Below are 25,295 nucleotides of genomic sequence, written 5' to 3'. Positions count from 1 at the left end.
TAAAAATGGGGAAGGGGCAATTTAATTTAATTTAATGGGGGCTCAGGGCTGTCAGCCCCACAGAGCTGACGGCTCACGATCCCCATGTAACCACATTGTGAACCTCTGTGGGGTCACGACCCCCAGTTTAAGAACCCTTGTTCGAGGTGAAACAGGGAAACCACTTTTAGCTAATTCTCATGAGAACGGTCCCTAAAAATGGATTGGGAAGGGACTGGGTAAGAAGCAAGGACTGAAACTGGATGGGATATCCATGGGAGACAACTTCCAGCACCCATCTGTCAGTTGTTGCTCTAGTCCAAACCTGATGAAAGAAAGAAAACTGGCATCTGAAGACAAGGTTTGGAGATAGTTCGTCTCATGTGTGTGTTGGCTTGATCCTTGTGTCAACCAACTGCCAGGAAGCAGATGCAGAATGAACAAGAAAGGATGCTATGGGTACCCGCATGGCCCCACAGTATGCCAACACTTTTATGGCTGACTTAGAACAACGCTTCCTCAGCTCTCCTCCCCTAATGCCCCTACTCTACTTGTGCTACATTGATGACATCCTCATCATCTGGACTCATGGAAAAGCCGCCCTTGAGAAATTCCACCATGATTTCAACAATTTCCATCTCACCATCAACCTCAGCCTGGACCAGTCCACACAAGAGATCCACTTCCTGGACACTACAGTGCTAATAAGCGATGGTCACATAAACACCACCCTATAATGGAAACCTACTGACCGTTATTCCTACCTACATGCCTCCAGCTTTCACCCAGACCACCCCACATGATCCACTGTCTACAGCCAAGCTCTATGATACAATCGCATTTGCTCCAACCGCTCAGACAGAGACAAACACCTACAAGATCTCCATCAAGCATTCTTACAACTACAATACCCATCTGCGGAAGTGAAGAAACAGATTGACAGAGCCAGAAGAGTACCCAGAAGTTACCTACTACAGGACAGGCCCAAAAAGAAAATAACAGAACGCCACTAGCCATCACCTTCAGCCCCCAACTAAAACCTCTCCAACACATCATCAAGGATCTACAACCTATCCTAAAGGACGACCCATCACTCTCACAGATCTTGGGAGACAGGCCAGTCCTTGCTTACAGGCAGCCCCCCAACCTGAAGCAAATACTCACCAGCAACCACACAACAAAACCACTAGCCCAGGAACCTATCCTTGCAACAAAGCCCGTTGCCAACTGTGTCCACATATCTATTCAGGGGACACCATCATAGAGCCTAATCACATCAGCCACACTATCAGAGGCTTGTTCACTGCACATCTACCAATGTGATATATGCCATCATGTGCCAGTAATGCCCCTTTGCCATGTACATTGGTCAAACTGGACAGTCTCTACGTAAAAGAATAAAGGTACACAAATCAGACGTCAAGAATTATAACATTCAAAAACCAGTCGGAAAACACTTCAATCTCTCTGGTCACTCGATTACAGACCTAAAAATGGCAATTCTTCAACAAAAAAACTTCAAAAACAGACTGCTGAATTGGAATTAATTTGCAAATTGGATATAATTAACTTATGCTTGAATAAAGACTGGGAGTGGATGTGTCATTAGACAAAGTAAAACTATTTCCCCATGTTTATTCCCCACCGTTCCTCACACTTTCTTGTCAACTACTGGAAATGGCCCACCTTGATTATCACTACAAAAGGTTTCCCCCTCCCCCCGCTCTCCTGCTGGGAATAGCTCACCTTACCTGATCACTCGTTACAGTGGGTATGGTAACACCCATTGTTTCATGTTCTCTGTGTATATAAATCTCCCCACTGTATTTTCCACTGCATGCATCTGATGAAGTGAGCTGTAGCTCATGAAAGCTTATGCTCAAATAAATTGGTTAGTCTCTAAGGTGCCACAAGTACTCCTTTTCTTTTTGCGGATACAGACTAACATGGCTGCTACTCTGAAACAAAGGACGATGGCTTCCTTTGAAATAATCTTGGTTTAGAATTATAGAATCATAGAATATCAGGGTTGGAAGGGACCTCAGGTGGTCATCTAGTCCAACCCCCTGCTCAAAGCAGGACCAATCCCCAACTAAATCATCCCAGCCAGGGCTTTGTCAAGCCTGACCTTAAAAACCTCTAAGGCAGGAGATTCCACCACCTCCCTAGGTAATGCATTCCAGTGCTTCACCACCCTCCAAGTGAAATAGTGTTTCCCAATATCCAACCTAGACCTCCCCCCACTGCAACTTGAGACCATTACTTCTTGTTCTGTCATCTGCCACCACTGAGAACAACCTAGCTCCATCCTCTTTGGAACCCCCCTTCAGGTAGTTGAAGACTGCTATCAAATCGCGCCTCACTCTTCTCTTCTGCAGATTAAATAACCCCAGTTCCCTCAGCCTCTCCTCATAAGTCATGTGCCCCAGCCCCCTAATCATTTTTGTTGCCCTCCACTGGTCTCTCTCCAATGTGTCCACATCCCTTCTGTAGTGGGGGGGACCAAAACTGTATGCAATACTTCAGGTGTGGCCTCACCACTGCCGAATAGAGGGGAATGGAATAATCACTTCCCTTGATCTGCTGGCAATGCTCCTACTAATACAACCCAATGTGCCGCTGGCCTTCTTGGAAACAAGGGCACACTGTTGACTCCTATCCATCTTCTTGTCCACTGTAATCCCCAGGTCCTTTTCTGCAGAACTGCTGCTTAGCCAGTCGGTCCCCAGCCTGTAGTGGAGCATGAGATTCTTCCCTCCTAAGTGCAGGACTCTGCACTTGTCCTTGTTGAACCTCATGAGATTTCTTTTGGCCCAATCCTCCAATTTGTCTAGGTCACTCTTGGTAGGTGAGTACTCAGAAGACCCTTGTTAAGCGTACCTGGATGCCTTCTCTTTAGTTTGCCATTTGTATCTAAAGGACTTGCAATCTGATCCAAAGGTGCAGATGTCCAGTGAGTGAATTGTGGCCCTGGAGTCCTCTGGGGAGTAGACCACACTGAACTGTGTGCTGAATGAGTCTGTACCTGCAAAGGGCAAGTCCTCAATTGTATTCTTCATCTCCCTAGGAATGCCAGAGACCTGTAACCACAATGTTCTGTGTATGATTACCACAATGGCCATCGACCGACCTTCCATGTCGGAGGCATCCATGGCTTCACAGAGATCGCTTCATCACTAGCAAATTTAAGTAATAATGGCTTTTCAACAAGTAAGCCTTTCTTCCAAAGAGATCTAATTTCTTTGGGTCCTTGTGTTTAGGAATGACCTTGGATTGCGAAATCATTAATAAACTTAGTGTTGGGGCAGTGGAGTACATTATAATTCAAACCTCTTTTAAAGTACCTGGTATTTTTCTGTTCCTTTAGCAGTTGGAGGCAATGTTGCTGGTGCATGCCATAGGGTTTTGGCTGGTTCTAAGACGTCCTCATTTGGTAATTCATTTCTGGCAGGAGCAGAACAATGTGCTCTATCAAAAAGCTTGTGAGATTTTTCTTCAATCACTAAGGTCTCTATCTCAAGGGTATTAACTATATGAGAGAACAGCTCTGGAAGGCTTTCTAATCATCTGAAGCTGATATAGGAGCCAAAGAGACTATCTCAATGGAAGATAATGACAGGTTTTCTGGCAGGAGATGAAGAGTGCGGTTCAGGAGGCTCAAGACCTGCCTGTTCTACCTCTGCAAGCTGTTCTTGTTCCTTTCTGCCTCCAGACAGAGGCTTGGACATTGATGTAGGACAGCATGAACTTCTGCATTTTCTTGAATGGTAAGAGGGAGACAGAATCCTGGGTCCTTTTAATGGAGGTCCTGAGTATGCCCAGTAAGGTCAAGATGGAGCACTGTAGGGATGAAGCTGGTTCTGGGACTTGGCTATTGCCATGTCTGAGGCAGAAGAGTCAGGGCTCTGAAGTGAGTGCACCCTGGTTTGTAGAGAGGCCTTCTCCTGATGTGTGTGAACAAAGAGGAAAAAGTTCTCTGCTGGAATGTGAAGAGAAGCCATGTCCTAGTGATGGAGAAGACAACTAGGCTTCCTCCAAATGCAACACATCTTTAAGGCCACGTCAGCACTGTGAGGACAGAGGTACATACCAGTGCCAAATGTAGTGTCATAAGTTCAAAGTGAGGTGCCAGGGACATCATTACATCCTCTAACATTAGATCAACTGGTACTGTTAATGTTTCTTTTGTTAGTTCTGATGCCAGTAGCTGGTCACCAGCATTATCTGGCGGAGACTCTGAGGTTGATTTATACCCCTTTGGTACAAACAGGTTCAGGCAAATACCCCTGATTTTCTTGTCCTGATCATAAAGGAATGTTATACTGAGCACAGCCTGGCACATGGCTCTCACAGAGACAAAAAAGGCAACAACTATGGCCATGCATATATGGAATGAGTGTCATAGGACTGGCATGGGTGAAGCCCAAGGGCTTTCAATCAGCCATTTTAAATCAAGGAAAGGGTACAAAGTGCTGAGGCAAAATCTTATATTTATTTATTTTTGCATCAATAAAATAAAACAAACAAGAGAGGGCATTAGATGGGAATTAACTGACTATGAGAAGCAGATTCTAGTACAGATTCTAAGTAGCAGGCAGACACTGCTTGATTTGTCTCCCTGCCCTTGGCAGTAAGCGGGTACTGAGGGTCATTTGAAGATACTTTGCCCTTTATGCTCTTGCATGCAGGGGGCATGCAAGGTGCAGACATAGCCCAACAGACACTACGATTCAAACAGTCTCATCTTCCGTCCGTGACTTACAAATATAGCTAGAATAGGATACATACAGACACCTACTTGAAGGACTATTTCCCTTCTGTCACTGATTTCAATCAGAAAAACTCTGGCAAGCTGCCAAAATATCTGAACTTGAACATTTTAAAGATTTTGGCCCACCTCACTGCCAAAGAAGCAGCAGCAGCATCACCACCATACACTAGGAACGCCTGGGAGCTATTGGAACAGTAGCTAGATTGGGGAGTGGAGAAGGAGAAGACAAGCTAGGTTCCCTCTCCTTCTCCCCCTAACCCCCGCTATAGCACATGGATCCAGGGGCTCGCCCCCCTAATAGATGGGTACATGGGGAGGAACTCCTCTACAAAAAAAAAAAAAAAAATCCACACCATTCTGGGCTTCCCTCAACTACTCATCCAGATCCAGGACACGATGATAACCATCCTCCCTCAGTTTTAACTGATTTCTTTTTCTATCAGCTGGCATAGTTAGTTCTGCAGCTCAAGTGGCAGAAGTCAGTGCTTCAACACTGAAAGCTGAGGATTCAAGCCCAATTGATGATGCATGATGAGGGAGTTAGAGCTGTACATTAGAGAATTTATCATCATCTTCCTTTAAAAAAAGCCTATAGTCACATACACAAAACTACATTAAAACAATGCTACTCAGATTTCAAAGTCGAGCACTGAAAAGTTAGGCAATGCCAAATTCTCTATTACCCATACAACCCTAACTTACCTCCTTTATCTATATGCATTATGATCATTTAATTAAAAACTGTCACATTTTTCTTTTCCATAGGACTCCTGCCTCATTCAGTGCAGGACAGGGATACACAAGAGGGTGGAATTCAGGCTGTATAGGCAACTGTGATAGTGTTTCCTAACTCTTGAGTGCTCGACATTGAATCTAAACAACACACTTTTTAATGTTTGACATTATATACTTAATAAATGCTTGGAGTGTGAAACGTAACTGTGGCAAGAAACAGATTCAGTGGAAAGTTATCCAGCTGCAGAATAAACAGCCCTACTTACAAGCAAGACTACATTTTAGTCACAGGTATTTTTAGTAAAAGTCACAGACAGGTCACAGGCAGTAAACAAAAATTCACAGCCCATGACCTGTCCATGACTTTTACTATATACCCCTGACTAAAACTGGGGGGGGAGGGGGGGAACGCACACACAACCCGGGACCCTTGATGGGAACAGGCAGGGACAGCAGGCTCCCTAGCTGGCTCCACACCTCCCCGCCAGCAGCAGAGTCTGGATGTTGGAGGGGGTTGGGACACGCAACAGGGTGAGGAGGGCTCTGAGCAGCGCTTACCTGGGGGGCATCCCAGAAGCAGCAACAGCCCCCTTGCTCAGCTGCTAGGCACAGGCAGCGTGCAGAGCAGCCTGACCATGCCTCCATCTAGCATCTGAGCGAGGGGGATGTCACAACTTCCAGGGAGCCCCCCAAGTAAGTGCCACCCAGAGCCCACCTCACCCCATCATGTGCCCCAACCTCCTCCCATACCCAAACTCTGCTGCGGGGGGGGTGGGGAGGGGGAGAAGAACAGGACACAGGACACATGCAGTGGCCAATCCGTGACAAACCCGCAGCATTATTTATAAGTCCCTGACAAACCATTAACACTGGACCACAGCAGGGGCCTAGGCAGTCTCCACCTCCAACCATGCCCCACCCCTGCACCGCCTCTCTTCCCCACCAGCCACACTCCTTCCATAGGTTTCAGAGTAACAGCCGTGTTAGTCTGTATTCGCAAAAAGAAAAGGAGTACTTGTGGCACCTTAGAGACTAACCGATTTATTTGAGCATAAGCTTTCGTGAGCTACAGCTCACTTCATCGGATGAAGTAGCTCACGAAAGCTTATGCTCAAATAAACTGGTTAGTCTCTAAGGTGCCACAAGTACTCCTACTCCTTCCATATGCTCCTTTCTTTGCCACCCCCTCTTCCAGTAATGCACCAGGGCTGGCTTTGCCCTGCCGCAGCAGGCCACCCACTGATGGCTTCCAGTGCATGCAGGCAGTGCCAGTACTAGCCCACTGGAGGCTCTAAGCAGGAATATTTGGGGGAGACCCTCCACGCACAACAATAATTATCCCTTATTATAGGGAGTCCCTTGAGCTGCTTGGCGCCCTAAGCAACTGCTTAGTCTGCTTATGTTTAGCACCAGCTTCACATGCAGAGCTCCTGGTTCATTCAGTGAGACAAGCCTGGTCTTCACCTAAAACTTAGGGCAACTTAGTTACACCGCTCGGGGCTGTGAACAGTGTCCCCCCTTCCCTGCCTGTAACAAGTGCCTACACCACAGCTGTGCCAGGCAGCGCAGATCCCCCTCAGGCGGCAGCAGGACAGCTGGTACCTGCCCTTTTCACGGCCCCCGCGGCACAGCCAAGAGCAGGTACCAGTGTCGCAGCTGCCGGCGGCGGGGCGGGCACTGAGGGGCTCGGAGGTTCGCGGGCCGGGGGAGCCACCAGGCCCTGAGCGCCGGCGGAGCGGGGTAGGCAGCTCTCAGCGTGCACGCTCCAGCGGCCCGGCCCACAGCAGCCTCCCAGCGCCGCTCGCCAGAAGCCACGTCCCCCAGGCCAGGCCAGGCCAGGCCAGGCCAGGCAAGGCCGAGCGGGACCGGCGGACGCGGGCAGGAGCTCATGCGAGGCCGAGGCGGTTTGAGCCTGGAGCCTGGGGAGCGCCAGCCCCGCGCGGCCGGACGCCCGAGCGCGCAGGCACCGAGACCCGGGCCCGGGGCAATGGCAGCTCGGGGGCCACAGCAACGCGCTGCTGCTGCTCCCCCTCACCGGGGGCAACTCACCATGTTACTCCCCCGCCCAGCACCGGAACAGGCGGCTCCTACGCTCCCTGGGGTCGGAAGAGGCAGATCTACCAGTTGCCATGGTGAAAAAAGGGGGAGGAGCAATGTCACTTTTTTTTTCCTTGGGGACGCCGGAAGTGACGCCAATACGTCAGGCGGGACGGAGCGGCGGGCTCAACAGATGAGAGAGTAAATGCGCATGTGTGGTTCACGAGGCCGTGGTCTCCTAACAGGGCGCGAGGACGGCGGCGTGGGCGCGTCGGGCGAGCAGCTGACGCCAACGACGACACTGCTCCTCCCCCAGCCGTGAAGGAAGAGCCCGGACCAATCAGCTCGCTCGCAGGGGGTGGCGTGCGGAGCGGGACAGTGGCTGCCCGGAGCGGGTGTTGCGGGCCTGGGCCAGCTGTTCTCAACCCGCAGCGGCCCAGCTCCGCTGTGTGCTCAAGGCCGGCCGCGTGCCTAGCGTCCGCCGGGTTCCCAGCTGCGCGGGGCTGGGCTGCCGCGCCGGGTTGGGGCCTGGAGCAGCCAGACCCGCGAGCTCCGGGCCAACTGGCCCGCCCTGCTTGGCGGGCTCCGGGGCTGCTGGCCGGCCGCCCCGCGCAGCGAGGGTTGCTGGCCCCGCGGCCCGGGTAACGCATTGTGAGCGGCCTGTGCGGGCCCACAGTGTGTAAGCAGGTTCCTGCTTGTGCGTGCAGCCCTGCGCTGCTACGGCAAAGCAACGGCACCGGGCGCAGCACGGGGAAAGAGCCTCTGTGATGATGCTGATGAGCTGGACTGGCCCAGCACACAGCAGTCCTGGGTGTCCGAGCAAAGGGTTTTGCTGGTGTACCGGCCCCGCTCCATGAAGCACAACTATGGCTAGGGCCCTGCCCATTTCACAGCTGTGAAAAACGTGCCATGGACGTGTCACAGATTTCATGGTCCTTTTACCCTGCGTCTATACGGATTTCAAAGGGATGGCCAGTGTTTCTTGAAATGGGGAGCGTGACCCAAGAGCATCAGTTAAAAGCCAGGAAGCAAAGAGTAGGAATAAATGGATCGTTTTCACAACGGCTTGAGTTAAATAGCTGTGTCCCCCATGGATCTGTACGGGACTCTGCTGTTCAACATATTCATAAATGGTCTGGGAAAAGGGTAAATAATGAGGTGGCAAAATTTGCAGACAGCTACAAAATTATTCAAGATAATTAAGTACAAATAAGAGTGTGAAGAGTTTACAAAGGGTTCACAAAAGTCTGGGTGACAAAATGGGCTTGGGGGAAGAGGAGGGGCAGGACTATGGAAGAGGTGAGGCTTGGGGGGCCTCCCACTTTTAGGAAGAATCCATTGCCCCGATGTAAAGGTGAGAAAACATAATCCTAACTATGCACACAAATCCGTGGGGTCTAAATTAGCTGTTACCACTCAAAAAAAGAAATCTTGGAGTCATTGTGGTTAGTTATCTGAAAACAGTTGCTCAATGTGCACCAGCAGTCAAAAAAGCTAACATTGTTAGGAACCATTAGGAAAGGGATAGATAACACAAAAAAATATGCCACTATATACATCCATTATATGGCCACACCTTGAATACCGCTTGCAGTTTTGGTTGCCCTATCTCAAAAGGATAGATTAGAATTGGAAAAAGTACAGAGAAGGACAACAAAAATGATTAGGGGTATAGAATAGCTTCCGTATGAGGAGAGATTAAAAAGACTGGAACTTTTCAGTTTGGAAAAGAGATGATTATGAAAAGATGTATTAGAGGTCTATAAAACCATTAATGGTGTGGAGAAAGTGAATAAGGAAGTGTGATTTACTCCTTCCCATAACACAAGAACCAGGGATCACCCAATTAAATTAATAGGCAGCAGGTTTAAAACAAACAAAAGGAAGGACTATTTCACACAACAGACAGTCAACCTGTGAAACTCATTGCCAGGAATGTTGTGAAGGCTAAAACTATAACTGGGTTCAAAAAATAATTAGATAAATTCATGGAGTACAGGATGGTCAGGGATGTAACCCCCTGATCTGGGTGTTCTAAGCCTCTAACTGCCAAAGGCTGGAATAATTGCCCTGTTCTGTTCATTCCTTCTGAAGCCTCTGGCATCGGCTGCTGTTGGAAGACAGGATACTAAGCTAGATGGACCATTGGTCTGACCCTGTATGGCCATTCTTATGTTACCTCAGACAGGTGATTTTAACGGAAAAAATATCTTTATTTTGTGCCAGACCCAAGTCCTTCTAGATCTTAAGTGACTAATAATTAGATGGGCAGAGACATCATCGCAGATGTTTACTTAAGCTCTAGGGCAGTGGTTCTCAAACTTTTCTTCATGGACCACTTGAACATTGCTGAGGGTCTCAGTGGATCACTTAATGATCTTTCTGAATGTTGTTTGTACCATTAGCTAACTATTGTAAAGCACTTCAGATAAAAGTGCTATATTAAAAAACCTTAATAATAAAAATTCTACAAATAAAAGCACACCACTCATATTTTAATATCAGTAGTCTTACCTTTTTAATGCGATGGATGTGCCCTTTCTGCCCTTCTGCAGCAGCCCCTGGGCTGGGGCTGGGAAGTAGGGGGGTCTCTCCCTCTCTCCCCTGCCTCAGCAGTCCCCGAGCTGGGGCTGGGAAGGTTAGGGTTCTCTCCCTCTCTTCCCCCACCGCAGCAGTCCCTGAGCTGAGGCTGGGAAGGAGGGTCGTCTCTCCCTAGCAGCCACAGCCCTGGAGCTGGGAAAAGTGGCCTCTTTCTTTGGCTGCTACAGCTCTGGATGTCCCAAATTCCCCCCCCACCCTCTCTTCTCACCCCATTGCCCCTTCCCACCTACCTCCTATTCCCCCCAAGGCCTCCACCTCACCTTACATGTGCATCTTCTCCAGGGTCCAGGCACCTAATTAGTGGAGCAACACCTGCACGGCTCCAGTAATTAGGTGGGTGGCCGCCCAAGCATGCACTGTAGAGGGAACTATCCGCGGACCACCTGAATGGAGCTCGTGGACCACTGGTGGTCCGCAGACCACAGTTTGAGAACCTCTGATCTAGGAGATGGGTGTAGCACACCATAGAAGTATTTTTTTCCATTGAACTCTCCTTTATGCTTATCTAAACAGGAAAAGAACTGTACAGCATTTTAGGGAAGGCAGTTCAGCCGCTGGCTCTAGCTGCGTCTCCCTTCTCCAGTCAACAGTGCAAGTCAGAAAGGAAGGAAGAAGAAAGGATAAACAGCACAGATGACAGTTATCCATGTCTATGCTTATTGTGGTTTCTGCTCATCATTTAGTTGAGTTTTGTTTCATATCCAGGGTGTTACTCTCCTGCAAAACTGAGGCTGTTAATCTTGACGTGCCTCATGGCATTTTAAGGATCTGCAGAAGGTAAGTATTGGCTTCCTCATGTATAAGAATTAATTTCAGCTCACTGATGATTACTAACAAACTCCCAAGGACAGGGGGAGGTAGGTCAGTGGTTTGAGCCTGCTAAACCCAGGTTGTGAGTTCAATCCTTGAGGGGGCCATTTAGGGATCTGGGGCAAAAATTGGGGATTGGGTCCTACTTTGACCAGGGGGTTGGACTAGATGACCTCCTGAGGTCCCTTCCAACCCTGATATTCTATGATTCTATGACAAGCAAGACATTTGGGAAAACTTGGTGCCTCATACAGATGGCCGGGATGAGATCTGGAAATACAAAAAAATATTGGTGGCAGAAGGAAGATGTTGTAGCTAAGACACATAACTAGCAGAGACCAGCTTTGAGATTTTCAAAAGCATCTGCCATGTTTATTACAGAGGTGCCCAAGAATGGGGCCCCGTTGTGCTAGGCACTGTACAGACACAGAGTAAATGGCCCCTGCCCTAATGAGCTTACAATCTAAATAGATGTGTGAGGGAGAGGATTTGGAGCAACCAACCAGTCAGGAAAGGGCTGAGGAAGCCGCATCAAAACTGTAGAAAATTCTTTGAATATCCAAATGTCCTTTCTTTGGTTGTTTCTGTTCCTACCTGGCTGTCTCCTCTCTGCAGTTTTCCCCCCAGGGCGCATGGCCAGGGAAAGGGAGGCAGCACATATGGGCTAGTGCCCCCAGACTGTGTGGGGAAGGGTCAGGAAGATGAGGAGGGGAGGTTCCCTTGCACTGTTCTTGAAAGAGCAATAGAATAGTTTATGAGCACAACAAAGGGTGCAATATGTTCACAGGAAATATTTCTAGAATAAATTCTTTGGGGGCAGTGCCACTACCAGGAGCACAAGCCCCACTGAAAGTCAATAAGACTTGTGCTCATAAATCACTTGGAAACTTCTGAAAATCCCAGCCCTTGATTCTAGTCTTAGCTCCACCACAGCCCTTTTATGACACCTTGAACAACTCACTTCAGCTAAATTCCAGCTCCTAGCCAGACTAACTAAGCAGGAGCTGAGGGAAGGAAGCTCTTCTGAGCCATGGAGTAGCTTCAAAACTGTTTTTCACAGCCTACACCAGGCTAACAATTGTAGACCCTTCCCACTACCCACAAACAGGGAGAGGAATAAGACAAGACTATCTGTGCACATAATTGTTTGATCTGGACCTGAACCCCATCTCATGCAAAATAGGGTCCTTTTCCATAACAAAATTCCATGTGTGTGCATGCACAAATCTCCCCATGCAAACCCCCTTTCTGCACCAGAACTGCACTGATTCTGCTGCCAGCAGTCTCTACTCAGATTGGGTTTTGACCTTACTCATCAGTGAAATGGAGTTATTTGCCTCTCTACTAGAGGTAAAAATTGACAAGTTTTTAAAGCACATGGAGATACGCATAATGATATTAGTGAACATATAAAATGTCATGCTTGTGTTTTCTAGCAAACTTGAGAACTGTTTTCCTATCATCATACTTTTAACAATTTCTCCATAATGTGTCTATACCTGCTGGCTCAGACCATCCTTGTAGGAGCAAAAGATTCCTGTCCTAGTGAATTCTTCATCACTTTAGATAAGATCATGATATTAGAGCTCTAGTCTTCACAGACCCCAATGAGGCAAATGTTAGAAATTACACTGTGCTGTTCCTGGGCATTTGCAATTTATGGTACTGGTTAAATTTATTCAAGCTCTCCCTCCTACCCTGCATAAGACATGCCCTACGCTCCCTAGCCTGGAAACATAGGAATTGATACCCCCCAAGCAGATCTGTGGTCCACTTCATCCACTATTTTGTCTCCAACCATGGCCAGATGCAAGTGTTTTAGAGGAAGGTATAAAGTCCCAGTAATGGACAATTATGCAATAAAGCTAGCCAAAATGTCTTTCTAATCCAGGTTGTTGATTGACAAAGATGAATATTCCTTACACTTCAGTCCTCTTGAAAAACATTTTGCTACTGTTTCTGGATCACTGCATTAGCTTGACTTATTCGTTCTTCATTTCTCCTATCAAACAACCAAGCTGACTGGGATAACACAAGGCAGGAGATGGCCGGTGGTGATGCTCCTGTTTCCATGATGCTTGGCCAAGTCTTTGGGTTATTTTAAAACTATTTCAGTCCAATGATCTCATTGTCTCCTATCTAATACAGAGCTACAAGATTCCATGGCTGAGGTTTTAGCAGTCCAAGCATATGCTATAGGACACTTTACCAAGACGTACCAATGGAAATGAGACTGAGAAGGGGGGTGGGGGTGGATTGTTAACTCAGAGCACAATAGCAGGCTAACCTCACTCAAATGTATATTCACCATTTTAAACAAGGGCAAGTCGCCCAAAATATCCCAGTCCCACACACTATGCTTTATTTTGGAGCATTACCATAAATTATCTTATCAAGTGAACTTGTGTGAAATAGGTCTTGCTGCATTTACTGTGTCTTAAGGTAGGTTAACTGTGCACACAATGTACACAACAGCTCACGGCATCACTTTGTTTTAATGAATAATTTTAATGTGGAGAACGAACAAAAATATTTTTATCTGGTAATTCCCTGGGCAGAGAAAGCAAGCAGGGCTCCCATGCTCTGCCAGTATATGGCACAGATGAAAGTTTTATTACAGAGCATGGTAGATGTTTAGCAGCGATTTAGAAACAGCTGGTGGTGCCAGGTTTTTTTGTTGTTGTTCCTTCTCCAAAAGGCAAAATCCATGCAAACTTGACTATCACAGACCACCTTCACACTCCAAATCTCCCCCTTGCGTGGGTATTTGGCTCTTCAGCTACTGCAAACTTGGCACTCTGCACTGAGTTCTCAGTACTGCTCATGGGAGAAACAGCACAAACTAACCTGATCCCAAAAAAGAATCAAACCCACTTTTAAAATGATGTTCTGATGTAAACTATATCTTCTGAACCAAAGCCAGAACGTCTAAGGACTTGTTTGGGCATGGCTTTGGATTAATTCATAAATCCATAGCTGATGCCTAACATATAACCCTCATAGCCCATATTTATTTTAAAATATTTCCTTGATATTCAACAGCTTAGGACCCCAATTAGTGGACCATTTAGAATAAAATTCTATCAGTGGCCAGAAAGGTGTCTCAGTATAAAAATAATAATAATAATAACCCTGAAGACCTTAAAGCCTAAACGCACACTTGATGTCAGGAAGAGCCAGCGTAAACACTGAGGGAGGGTGGGAGGTGCAGGGAAAGACAGGGAATAACATAAGATTGATCACTCAAAGCTACTGACAGACAATTAGCTGTTATGATAAATATAAAAAAAGTGACATGGAGCTGTTGGCCAGATTCCATAGATGAGGTGAGTTTAAAAAAGCATGAATGGAGAAGACCTCCTCCCCCAATATTACAATGTCAGAATGACTTGCCCAAGGTCAGACACTATGAAGTCACTGGAAGGAAGTGTCATGAAGTTAAATTCCCAGGCTTCTGCTCTAAGCCCTAGATCACACATTCTCCTAGCTTCACAAAATAACCAATTTCCCCAACTTTCACTATCTTCGTTTTTGTAAGTCTGGTCACTCAAAAAATATGGAGAGAGAATTTTATCTAAGCAGGAGTCAGCTGAGCAGCTTTAGCAGCGCTGAGCCATGTTTTCCTTGCATTTTCAGAGCTGTTGGCTCAGCCCACTGGGATTAAACAGTCACTCAAATCACAGTTTCCACTTTTTTATTTGTAATTTAGCATGATTTTGAGGTAATCACACATTCAATTTCAGCACATTATTTAATTAGGAAATAGCACTTAGGTTTACATTAGCTTTTTAAATGAGTCATGTCCCACAGAAACTAAATATATGAGGTATATACACGTTCCCCCTCAGCTTCCCCCCTGCCCCCCAAGTGATCTGGTATTACATCAGAAAATCTTAAACGCCATAGCTATTTAATAAGCTTTGGATTTATCAGAGGCTCTTCGTTTTGGACATTTTATGTAACAAAACTGACAGAGAAACGGTAAAAACAAGACAAATTGCAACATTTTATTGTAGGGCAACCAACACTGTGAAACTAAAGCTATGTGACTGCTCACCATGCTTTTATACATACATTTTTCCTTTATCAATAAAAGGACATAGCTTAATACTCCATAGCAACGTTTATAACATTTCAGAATCCAAACATTCACAAAAGGACACTCTTGAATACAAGTCTCTCAGAGCAAAAATACAAGTAACCTCACTCCAGTTTGAGTCATCAGGTAAATTTGCTGCAAACGATTATTTTTTTTGTCTGCACCTTTGGTTTTTGTAACTCTGGGTTATGAAAAGTGGCCTCTTGCCATCACTCAACTTTTTACTCACGTGGAGGACCAAAATCTGAAACACTCCACTATATCTGAGGTCCTCTGTTAGGTGAAGGACTAAATTAAAAAAAGGATTCCTCCCACTAGTCATCAAAAAATGACTGGCTTTCTGTAGTATCTTGACCTGGAGTGACAGAAGCCAGTTTTTTAAACTCAAACTCTGTGTGCAGAACCTGGATGGAGCCACTGGGCAAGCAAGAAGGAATGGCTGACTTGAAGATAAGGCAGACCCATTCTCCTATTCAGACCCATTCCCAGGACTCCAGTCTGCTCACAAGGCATACCTGTAGTGAGAGAAGTCCGCAAGAATGTGCTACAGTACCGGGCTGCACTTTTTGCCTGGTCTCTTCCAGTTCTGTGCTCTGAGAAAATGCAGTGCCTAATTGCTTGAGAAAAGGTGTAAAAGGGGTCAGTGACCTGTCTGGCTGTACAGCAGAGATTAAGGAACTAATCCTCTTCCCCTCTGATGCATATGCATGTTTAAAGTTTCTCTATGATCCTACCTAATAATGCTTCATCATCCAGGTGTTTTCCATTAACCGGTGATCCTTACACTTCAGGTGGAACATTATACTGCTAATGAGCACTTATTTAAATTTGACACTACTAATAAAACATGAAGGAATGGACTAAGAAAAATTTAGATTGGTTAGCAGAAAAAAGAAAAAAGACTATAAAGATATCTACAATAAAAACTATTTACCTAAAGTAGTAATTATTGCACCATAAGGTGCTTGAGACAAGATTACACAATTTCATGGAAAGAGAAATGAGGGGTCTTAAGAGGTCTGACTAGTTAACCAAGAGGTATTAACCAAGAAGTACTATCCAATTTTAGTGATGAAACCTATGACTGAATTACCCAGCAGTGCAAAGCAAGTGCTTCAAAATTCTAAGGCCCAAAGTGGTTAAAAAAGTCTCTTTAGAAAGCGGAGGCATTGAAATCCTATAATGCTACTGGCAGTGGCTACCTTTCCAAGCAGTCCTGAGAGGTGGATCAGGGGACCAGAACTCACATACCTTAATTATGTATGACACCACATAGTTGAGAAACTTTGCACTCTTGAAGTTTTCTAATCAAACTGGTTATACTCTTTAAAAGGCATTTCAGTGTAACAGTGCCTCTATTTCTTATCACCTCCTATTGCCTTATTTGATTTTTGTAATATTAAGCCATCTCTGCAGTTCTTCAAACATGAATAGAACAATCGTGTTTACGTCTCTGAACAGCTGACAGTTTCTGCTGTTATATACTTCCCAATATTGTGCAATGGATAAAAGAGGGCTCTGTTGTAGAATTGTAAGCACCCGAGTTCTACATCAGCTAGTTCCTTTTATAGCTAAAACTATAAGATCAACTGTCCTCAGTGTTTTGACTGCTCCATTCCTGAAGCAGTAAGAAAAGTATTTTAATGACAATCTTAATAGAAAACTCAAGTTTCCAATTTCCGAAGAAAAACTACAAACAAGCTGTATAAACAGATTTCTTAAACAATTACTGACAGTAAAAATCCATGCACTATTATTGTAGCAAAATCTTCACAAGTGTGGGGTGGTTTTCTTTGTTTTTAATTACTGAAGAAAAAAATATGTTTTTCAAAGCTGTCACAGGATGCCTTCCTACAGACGTTTTCTCATGATGTTTTAAGCATAGTTTAGCTCCACAGTAGTGTTTGTAAACAAAAATGTTGCCCATATGCAGTACAGGCCAAATATGCATTTCCCTTTACTACAGTAGTTAAAGACCATGATTTAAGTGTTTCTATTTACTACAGTAGGTCATTTATTTAATAAAAATTCAGGTGTTTATTTTAAAGAATGTATTTTACTTTTTAAAAAAGATCAGTTGAGTTTATTTTAGATTTTAGTATACAAACCAAAGCACATGAAAGGTATAAAAATGTCAGTGTGTGCTATGTATTAAATATCTAGCCACTTATTTTAATGCTCTGCAGATTAAAAAAAGCAAGGACCAGAATGGAAACTTAACTAAAAGTTTAGTTATTGTAAACAGAAATGAATACAGAGTAGAAACACTAGTTCTAAAACTTCACAATTTGACAGAATCATTTATTCTCTCCAAAATCAGTTGGGTTTCAAGTAGAAGTTAACACACCATAAGAATAAACCAACATTCTACAGTGGAAGCTTTACAAATGAATTAAAGAAAAATACTGCTGGCAAAAATGGCTTAGTATAGCAATTCTATAATGTAATAATTGTTAATTTCAACTGGTTTGATAGGATTTTTGCTGTTCTGCTACCAAAGGTCTTTTTTAAAAAACTGTTCTGTGAACTGTATGGCCACACTATAACCAGACAAAAGACAAGGTAGTAGCAGACCAGCTGCTTTCCATTTGGATACTTTTTTTTTTTTTTTAAATAATGCTAATTCCCAATGCTGTTCTTCCTGTTGCAGAGGGAAATGGTTTATTTGGCACAATATGGATAAAAATATTAAAAACTGAAACAAAAATTTACGAAGTTCCAGTTAGAAGTTAGTAGTTACCAGGAAGAGAGCAGGAAAAGTAAATGTCATGAGACAAATTTAAAAAAACAAGCAAGGGTATAAATCTTTCAACAGTCAATACAATTGGACCTTATATCGCCAACAAAATACACAGATTAATGTTCATACCATGATTAGATTGCTAGAAGTCTTACCCCAGGTCTTATTGTGCTTTAACTTACATGCCCTGTGAGTAAATCCTGACTAAAAAGGCACGGAGGCCTTAATCAACTTTTCACATTGTATAATTTTTCTTTTTCAATCAATCAATCTCAAGTTGCCAGTGCAGATATTTAAAGATCTGTGAAGTCCTGTAAACTCTGGCTGCATTCCCGGTCTGTATCAATTGCTCATTGCAGGCAGCACTGTCTCCTCACTTTTACACAGCAGTTCTTCAAACTGTAGTATCACCAAAGTCCTTGTTCCAGCGAATATATGCATCCAGGGTTTGAGGGCTCAAACTGCGCTTTATCTTCTTCAAAGACTCGGTGAAATCTGACAATCTGATATTCCTCATCTAGACAAAAAATGAAAGGCATTTTAAGACCATGAATGTGTTCATGTGTCATGTGCTTACTCAATAAATGAAGACTTTGGACTTGACTTTCAGAGCAATACAATATAAATGAGTGCTAAATATTGGGTTTGTGTAACCAAGATAGAGTTAGATTACAGTGAGAAACACAGGTAATACAGCGATGAGCTGCCAAAATCTTAACAACTGGTTCCCTATAAAAAGTTCTGATTTAAGGGCTATACCCCAGTATGTATTTTTTGTACCAACATGTTTACCATATGTCCCTATTTTCCCGGGAGGAATTTTAAAAATTCCTCCTGGACGGCGATTTAAGAACCAAAAAGCCGGACATGCCAGGGAAAATACGGATGTATGTTAACCCTGCCTAAAGTTCTTTTTTAAAAAGATGGGCCTGAACTAGAAATGAGCTCCGTTTCACACGTGTGGGTCCCCGCCACTCCCTGGGGTGTGCTAGGGTGTCCAGGTGTCCCGATTTTATAGGGACAGTCCAGATTTTGAGGTCTTTTTCTTATATAGGCTCCTATTATCCCCCACCCCGTCCTGATTTTTCACACTTGCTGTCTGGTCACCCTAGGGTGTGCACATGTGTGGGTCCCAGCTGCTCCCTGCCCCCCTCATTGAAGCAGGTGTGCAGGGTTACTGTCCTGGGAACTGCAGGGCACCAGTGGACGTGGGGCCAGCTGCAGACAGGGGCGTGGGGAGCTGGCTAGAGGCCAGGAGGTGCGGGGGTGGCTGGCTGCAGGCAGGCCAGGGGGCTGGCTGCAGGCAGGCCAGGGGGCTGGCTGCAGGCGCGGCAGGGAGGGGGTGCATGCGGCAGGGAGGGGGTGCATGCGGCAGGGAGGGGGTGCAGGGGTGGCTGGAGACGGGCTGGCTGTGGGCAGGGTGGTGGGTGCTCACAGGGAGGGCGGCTCGGAGCAGCCCAAGCAGCAGGATGCAGCCCAGGCCCAGCAGAGCAGCCAGGGACCCACCAGGCAGCAGCGGGAGCCCTAGGGCCAGGGGAGCAGTAGCAGCAACAGGACTCATGCCCAGGGCCAGGCAGCAGTTCACATGGCTCCTGCACCGCAGTGCCCCCGGTGGCCAGAGGCCATCAAAGCCTCAGCACCCCCTGCAGGGAAGCGGGTTAACAACCAGTTCTAAAACTGCTTCAAAATTCAACAACCGGTTCGCCCGAACTGGTGTGAACTGGCTCCAGCTCACCACAGAGGTAATACACTATACAAAAATCTGTTTTAAGTCTCTTGTGATCTAGAATGGCCAAAGTGAAATATTATTTTCTATTCCACTAGGTGGTGCTAGCCAATGCATGTGAGGGGCCTTGGTCCAATCAGAGTAGTTCATGGTGTTTTTTCCACAGATAACAGGATTAAAATGTCATATAATTCAGTGGGGGTTTTGTTGTGTAATGTCCCCAGTCCACAGAGGGGACTTACTCTACAAAATTATATTAGGACATAACTTCAGAACATTGCTCTAAGGCAGGGGTTCCCAACCTTGGTTCGCGGCTTAATCATAGAATCATAGAATATCAGGATTGGAAGGGACCTCAGGAGGTCATCTAGTCCAACCCCCTGCTCAAAGCAGGGCCAATCCCCAATTACTTGTTCAGAGTAAGCCCCTGGTGGGCCGTGAGATGCTTTGTTTACTTGAGTGTCCAGAGGTACGGCTGCTCGCAGCTCCCAGTGGCTGCTTCCCGCAGCTCCCATTGGCCAGGTACAGCGAACTGCAGCCACTGGGAGCTGTGAGCGGCTGTACCTGTGGACGCTCAGGTAAACAAAACGTCTCATGGCCCGCCAGGGGCTTACCCTGTACAAGCCACAAATCAAGTTTGGGAAACCCTGCTCTAAGGAGTCAAAAGAACAGTCAGGCTATAAAGAATTATGTGCTAAGAACTGGGAGGCAGAAGTTTATTAAAGGAAGGGTAAAATAGTGTAGGCAAATTTCCAGATTGCCAAACAAACAAAACAGTTTCTACATCTTTCACAGCTTGGGAGACTGAAAAGCTGTCCAAGTCTGTGAGCCTAGTAAACAAATCACTAAGACTTTGTTCTAAACTGCAGGGCAGTTTAGATTACACAAACTAAAAGGCTCCTAGTTCATATTAGCATACTCCTCTTCAAAAAGGGCTGAGTTTAGTTTGCATCTGCAGCATCCACTTGGGAAAGTTACAGTGCAGCGCTTTGGTCATACCACTATTCACACCCACAGTAGGCCTTCGGGGCAGCACAGACAAACCCTACATGAATACACACATTACAATCTCAAAAGCTCCACATTTCTTTGGGCCTAGTGTTTGCTGGTGCAGCCACATGTGTCACAGTGACAAGAGACAAAGAGAAATACCATGGGGAGAGGGGCTGCAGCAGATTTCTTTTTTTAATGTAAGCAGTGTCAGGATGAGCTCCACCCTGACATCTGGTGGTGAGGTGTGGCAAGTTGTGGAAAAGAACTTCAGGGGCCGATCTCATTTGCATAGGCACACCCACCATGCCTAGAATGAGACCATAGCTGCCCAAATGGTCACTTTGGCTGCTGTGGGATCCCCAGTGTCTCTGTTATTGGGGCAGGAAGAATAAATTGTTATTACCCTGATTATGGGAACTGTGCTTGGAACTGTATGTGGCCTTTTGTTATGATGGAGGGATTCACCATCATCTAAGTAGCACTCGCTAGGCAAGGGTCATGGGTTCCAAAACTGTGTGAATGGAGAGAGGCTGGGGACAAGTATTAATACTTGGTGGCATGGGCCCCTTGGTGAGGGCCTTACATGCTGATTGCACTTCCTCCTCTCTCCACTGTGGAATATCAGAGCTAATTTTGATTTCATTAGAAGTCTAGTTATAGGCTGCTGAGCTCACTTTGGGCTGACAGTGTACCAGCACTGGGGCTCCCCTACTATAAGCTGAATTCACCTAAGAGCTGAAATCACTGAGTGTTGTGTTAAGTAGTGGGGGAGCCTGAAGATATATTGTGGAGCAGTTTGCGGGACGGCTGGTGAAGCAGTTCGACGCGGAGCAGTGTGTGGATGGCAGGAGCTGCTTGTGGGCCATGGAGCTGAGCGAAGGAGTTTGTGGGGCGGCTGGCGGAGCGGAGCGCAGCTGAGCGAAGGAGTTTGTGGGGCGGCTGGCGGAGCGGAGCGCAGCTGAGCGAAGGAGTTCGTGGGGCGGCTGGCGGAGTGCAGCTGCGCGAAGGAGTTTTGTGGAGCAGCTGGCGAAGCGGAGCGCCGCTATGGAGCTATGGGGCGGTCAGCTTCAGATCACGTAAGGTGCCTCTTACCCCTGTCCCATTTCCACCCAGGTTGGGAGGTAAAGCTCCGCCGATAAACTTTCGAACTCTGGGGCTGCCCTGACCAGGGACAGAGACTTTTGGGGCATTGGACTTTTGGGACTTTGGGTGATTTGGGGTTGCTGGACTCAAGAACCAAAGGGAAAAGGGCATGCCCCAATTTGCCTGGGGTGGGGTTGTTTTTGCTCATGGGTTGTGTTATGAATCCTGTTGGTGGTGTTTCCCCAACATAATGCCACATTGTTTCTCTCTGTTATTAAAAGACTTTTGCTACACTCAGACTATGTGCTTGCGAGAGGGGAAGTATTGCCTCTTGGAGGCGCCCAGCGGGGGTGGTATATATTTGTCCCAGGTCACTGGGTGGGGGCTCGAGCCGGTTTGCATTGTGTTATTGGAATGGAACCCCTAGATATTGAACCCGGCCCTTGTTGCTGCCAACTCTGACAGGCAGAAGGGTTACATTAAATATACAGTCAAATCCTATGACAAGGCATTCAGCTTGGTGTAGAACAAATCCACGATCCAAGAATGGCTGGCTGAGTACTATTAATAAGTAGAGTACATACAAATGCATCACATCTATATGGGCCCCCTATGATTGCTTCTTCTGCTTACCCTGTCAGAGGTAAGTCTTTAGAGACATGGGCAGAGATCACCTTACAAATACAACACGATTGTGGGAGTCCCCTATGTCTCAGGGTGACCCACATCTCTTACATGGGCTTCATCTCTTTACAAAAGTTTGGACAACAAGGCTGTGGGATGTTGCACTCCATGTGTTTTATGGAAATGTGCTTATGAGTGTGAATATGATGTAAGTGGAATATGCTTTATGCAAAAGGTCTCTTGCAAGGTATAACAAAGGTTATAACCTACTCAATATATTCCTCCTATTTGTATGCATGCATCATTCTTGTATCTGAAGCTAGAAATATGAAGTATAACTGAGGTCCTATTGTAATTATGCAAAGTGTGGGCCATTAATGGTTTAGAATCTTGATGGCTCCCATTGACTAGGACAATTGGTTGTAAATGGTTTATTTACCTGCAAGCCTTCCTGTGTACCTGTGGGCCAGCCCAGGAAGAATGGAGACTAGGGGTCTTATAGGTTTCAGAGTAACAGCCCTGTTAGTCTGTATTCACAAAAAGAAAAGGAGTACTAGTGGCACCTTAGAGACCAACCAATTTATTTCAGCATAAGCTTTCGTGAGCTACCGCTCACTTTATCGGACATGCTCAAATACATTTGTTAGTCTCTAAGGTGCCACTAGTACTCCTTTTCTTTTTAGGGGTCTTACAGTGACATCTGACCATGTCACATGATACTGGAATACCTCTTAATCCTTGTACTTTTCCACTGATGAGACGGGGTGGGGACAAGCACAGACAAAAGATTCCCACCTTGTGCCAAAGCTATAAAAAGGGGCGGAGCAGGACAAAAGGGGCTGCCAATCATGAGAAAACCCCTGCTTACCACCTGAGATGTCTGCCAGAACTAACAAGGACTGTACCAGGGGAAAGGACTGGGCCCAAACTAGGAAGGAGTCTAGTCTGTAAAATAAGTGTATTGAAACATCTCTGAGGGTGAGATATTACCTGTAATCAGTTTCTTAATGAATTAGGCTTAGACTTGCGTGTTTTTGCTTTATTTTGCTTGGTGACTTACTTTGTTCTGTCTGTTATTACTTGAAACCACTTAAATCCTACTTTTTATACCTAATAAAATCACTTTTGTTCATTAATAAACCCAGAGTAAGTGATTAATACCTGGGGGAGAAAACAGTTGTGCATCTCTCTATCAGTGTTAGAGAGGGCGTACAATTTATGAATTTACCCTGCATAAGCTTTATACACAGAGTAAAATGGATTTATTTGGGGTTCAGGCTCCCAGAAAGGCTGAACAATGGACATTGGGAAAGTCCCTGTTAATTGAGAACAATTGTTAATTGAGGGCTGAGTGAATCTCAGTTTCAGTGAACTGCAGAGAGGTGTGGCACAACCTCTGGGTCTATGCTGGAGCTGACTGGAGTGTCTAACTCAGCAAGACAGGAGTGGAGAGGCACCTGTTCTGGCAGGAGGGTTGTTCTCAGTGGTATCTCAGCTCACTGAGTGACAGTCTCAAGGGGAGTCTCTGTGACCGAACCCATCACAGGCTGCATCTCTGAACAAATAAGCAGCCACGAAATAAAACTTCTCCCTGCTCCTCTCCTGCAATATGTATGGGGCATGCACATACTGGGGCAGGTTTCAGAGTAACAGCCGTGTTAGTCTGTATTGGCAAAAAGAAAAGGAGTACTTGTGGCACCTTAGAGACTAACCAATTTATTTGAGCATAAGCTTTCGTGAGCTAGCTTATGCTCAAATAAATTGGTTAATACTGGGGCAGAAGAGCTTGCAGATTCCTCAGCCTATCTAACTCCTCTGCCACTTGGAGGTTGGTGTTCAAAGTCTTCCCCTTTGTCGCTCTGCCTTTGCTCCACATTTTTCAGGAGGAAGTTCCAGACTACGCGCTTTGATTTGTTCAGCATTTTTTTGAATGTACTTTTTTGAGATTCAGTATGAAGGTTTTTCTAAACATCAGTATAGTTACTAGGTTATGACATATCACTTAAGCTGCTGGTTTGGCAGTACCTCCCTGTGATGGACATGGAAATCCTATGTAACTTAAGAATACTGAGATGCACTAATTTTGTGAATATCATATCAAGTGGTCCATATATGCACACTTCCTCATGATAAACACACTAATCAGGTGCACCAGTAATTCTGTATCTGTGTGCTATGAACCCCCACTAAATCAACAGGTTTTATTATTTGTATTATTGTAGTTGTGGACCAGGACCCCATTGTGCTAGGCACTACAAACACAGGGGGGAGGGGGAGAGGGACAGAGAGCGGAGAGTGTGTGTGTGTGTGTGTGTGTGTGTGTGTGCGCGTGTGTGTTCCTGCCCTAAAGAGCTTACAGTTCAGACTACAGTTTGCATCTTTTGTTGGGAAAACTAACCTGTTTATAAAATAAAATGACAGGATTCTTTTCAGCTACTATGAATGATTTAAACCCAAAGTTAAGTTTCAGTATACCACCATCTGCTGGTGGGCACTGTAGAGTCTATGAAGTTTGACCCAAGTCAAATCTCACCTGCATTCTCTCCAGATGCACAAGCTACATAGAGTGGTAATCTACTGCACTAAGTATTTTCTGAAAAAAGTCTTAGTCTTCCCACCCTTATCGCTAATATGGGCCAAAGTGTGCCCACACTTGTGTACATCCCATCCAGTCCTACCAAAGTTCTGGGGTATAAGTTAGCACAGAATTTGACACTACCTCAATTACTGTTCTTACACTTATTCTCAGCATAGATCTTATGAATTTTTTTACCACACCTGCCAAAAACACACACATTCGTATTTATATTTCAAAATAGCTTCTTAAAAAAAAAATCACTACAATTCAGCATTTCGTATTGGCAAATAGAATTTTGTTAGAAATAACTGATAAAGTTAGTTTTCCAGATCTGAAGTAGCTGCTATGCATAAGCTTAAAAGTTTGTCTCTCTCACCCACAGAAGTTGGTCCAATCAAACCTTGTCTCTCTAATATGCTGGGACCAATACTGCATACATAAAGTTATCACAGTCATTGTAGCTTTTCAGTGTGCGTCTGGGGGAAGCCTCACGTTCCATGCTACCAATATTTTTAAAGA

At 45.4% G+C, this 25,295-nt stretch overlaps 2 protein-coding genes across 6 annotated transcripts in view; both read right to left on the bottom strand.

The window, feature by feature from the left end:
- Positions 1-7,634, bottom strand: part of SLC30A6 (solute carrier family 30 member 6) — a 41,923-nt gene extending 34,289 nt beyond the window's left edge. Inside the window, exon 1 of one of the 2 annotated variants that reach the window (XM_084622908.1) lies at positions 7,535-7,634. In XM_084622908.1, coding sequence (XP_084479034.1) covers positions 7,535-7,537 — 3 coding nt within the window. In that variant the 5' untranslated portion in view covers positions 7,538-7,634. The remainder of the gene's footprint in view (positions 1-7,534) is intronic. The other variant, XM_084622909.1, reaches the window with a different exon arrangement.
- A 6,978-nt stretch (positions 7,635-14,612) lies between these two features.
- Positions 14,613-25,295, bottom strand: part of SPAST (spastin) — a 62,172-nt gene continuing 51,489 nt past the window's right edge. For all 4 annotated transcript variants that reach the window (XM_084625217.1, XM_084625218.1, XM_084625215.1 and 1 more), the window contains one exon: positions 14,613-18,289. In XM_084625217.1, coding sequence (XP_084481343.1) covers positions 18,167-18,289 — 123 coding nt within the window. In that variant the 3' untranslated portion in view covers positions 14,613-18,166. The remainder of the gene's footprint in view (positions 18,290-25,295) is intronic.

The sequence above is a fragment of the Lepidochelys olivacea genome (genome assembly GCF_965140295.1).
Source record: "Lepidochelys olivacea isolate rLepOli2 genome assembly, chromosome: 3".
Classification (NCBI taxonomy): Eukaryota; Metazoa; Chordata; order Testudines; family Cheloniidae; genus Lepidochelys; species Lepidochelys olivacea.
Note: the sequence above shows the minus strand (reverse complement) of the source record. Positions and strands in the feature narration are given on the sequence as shown.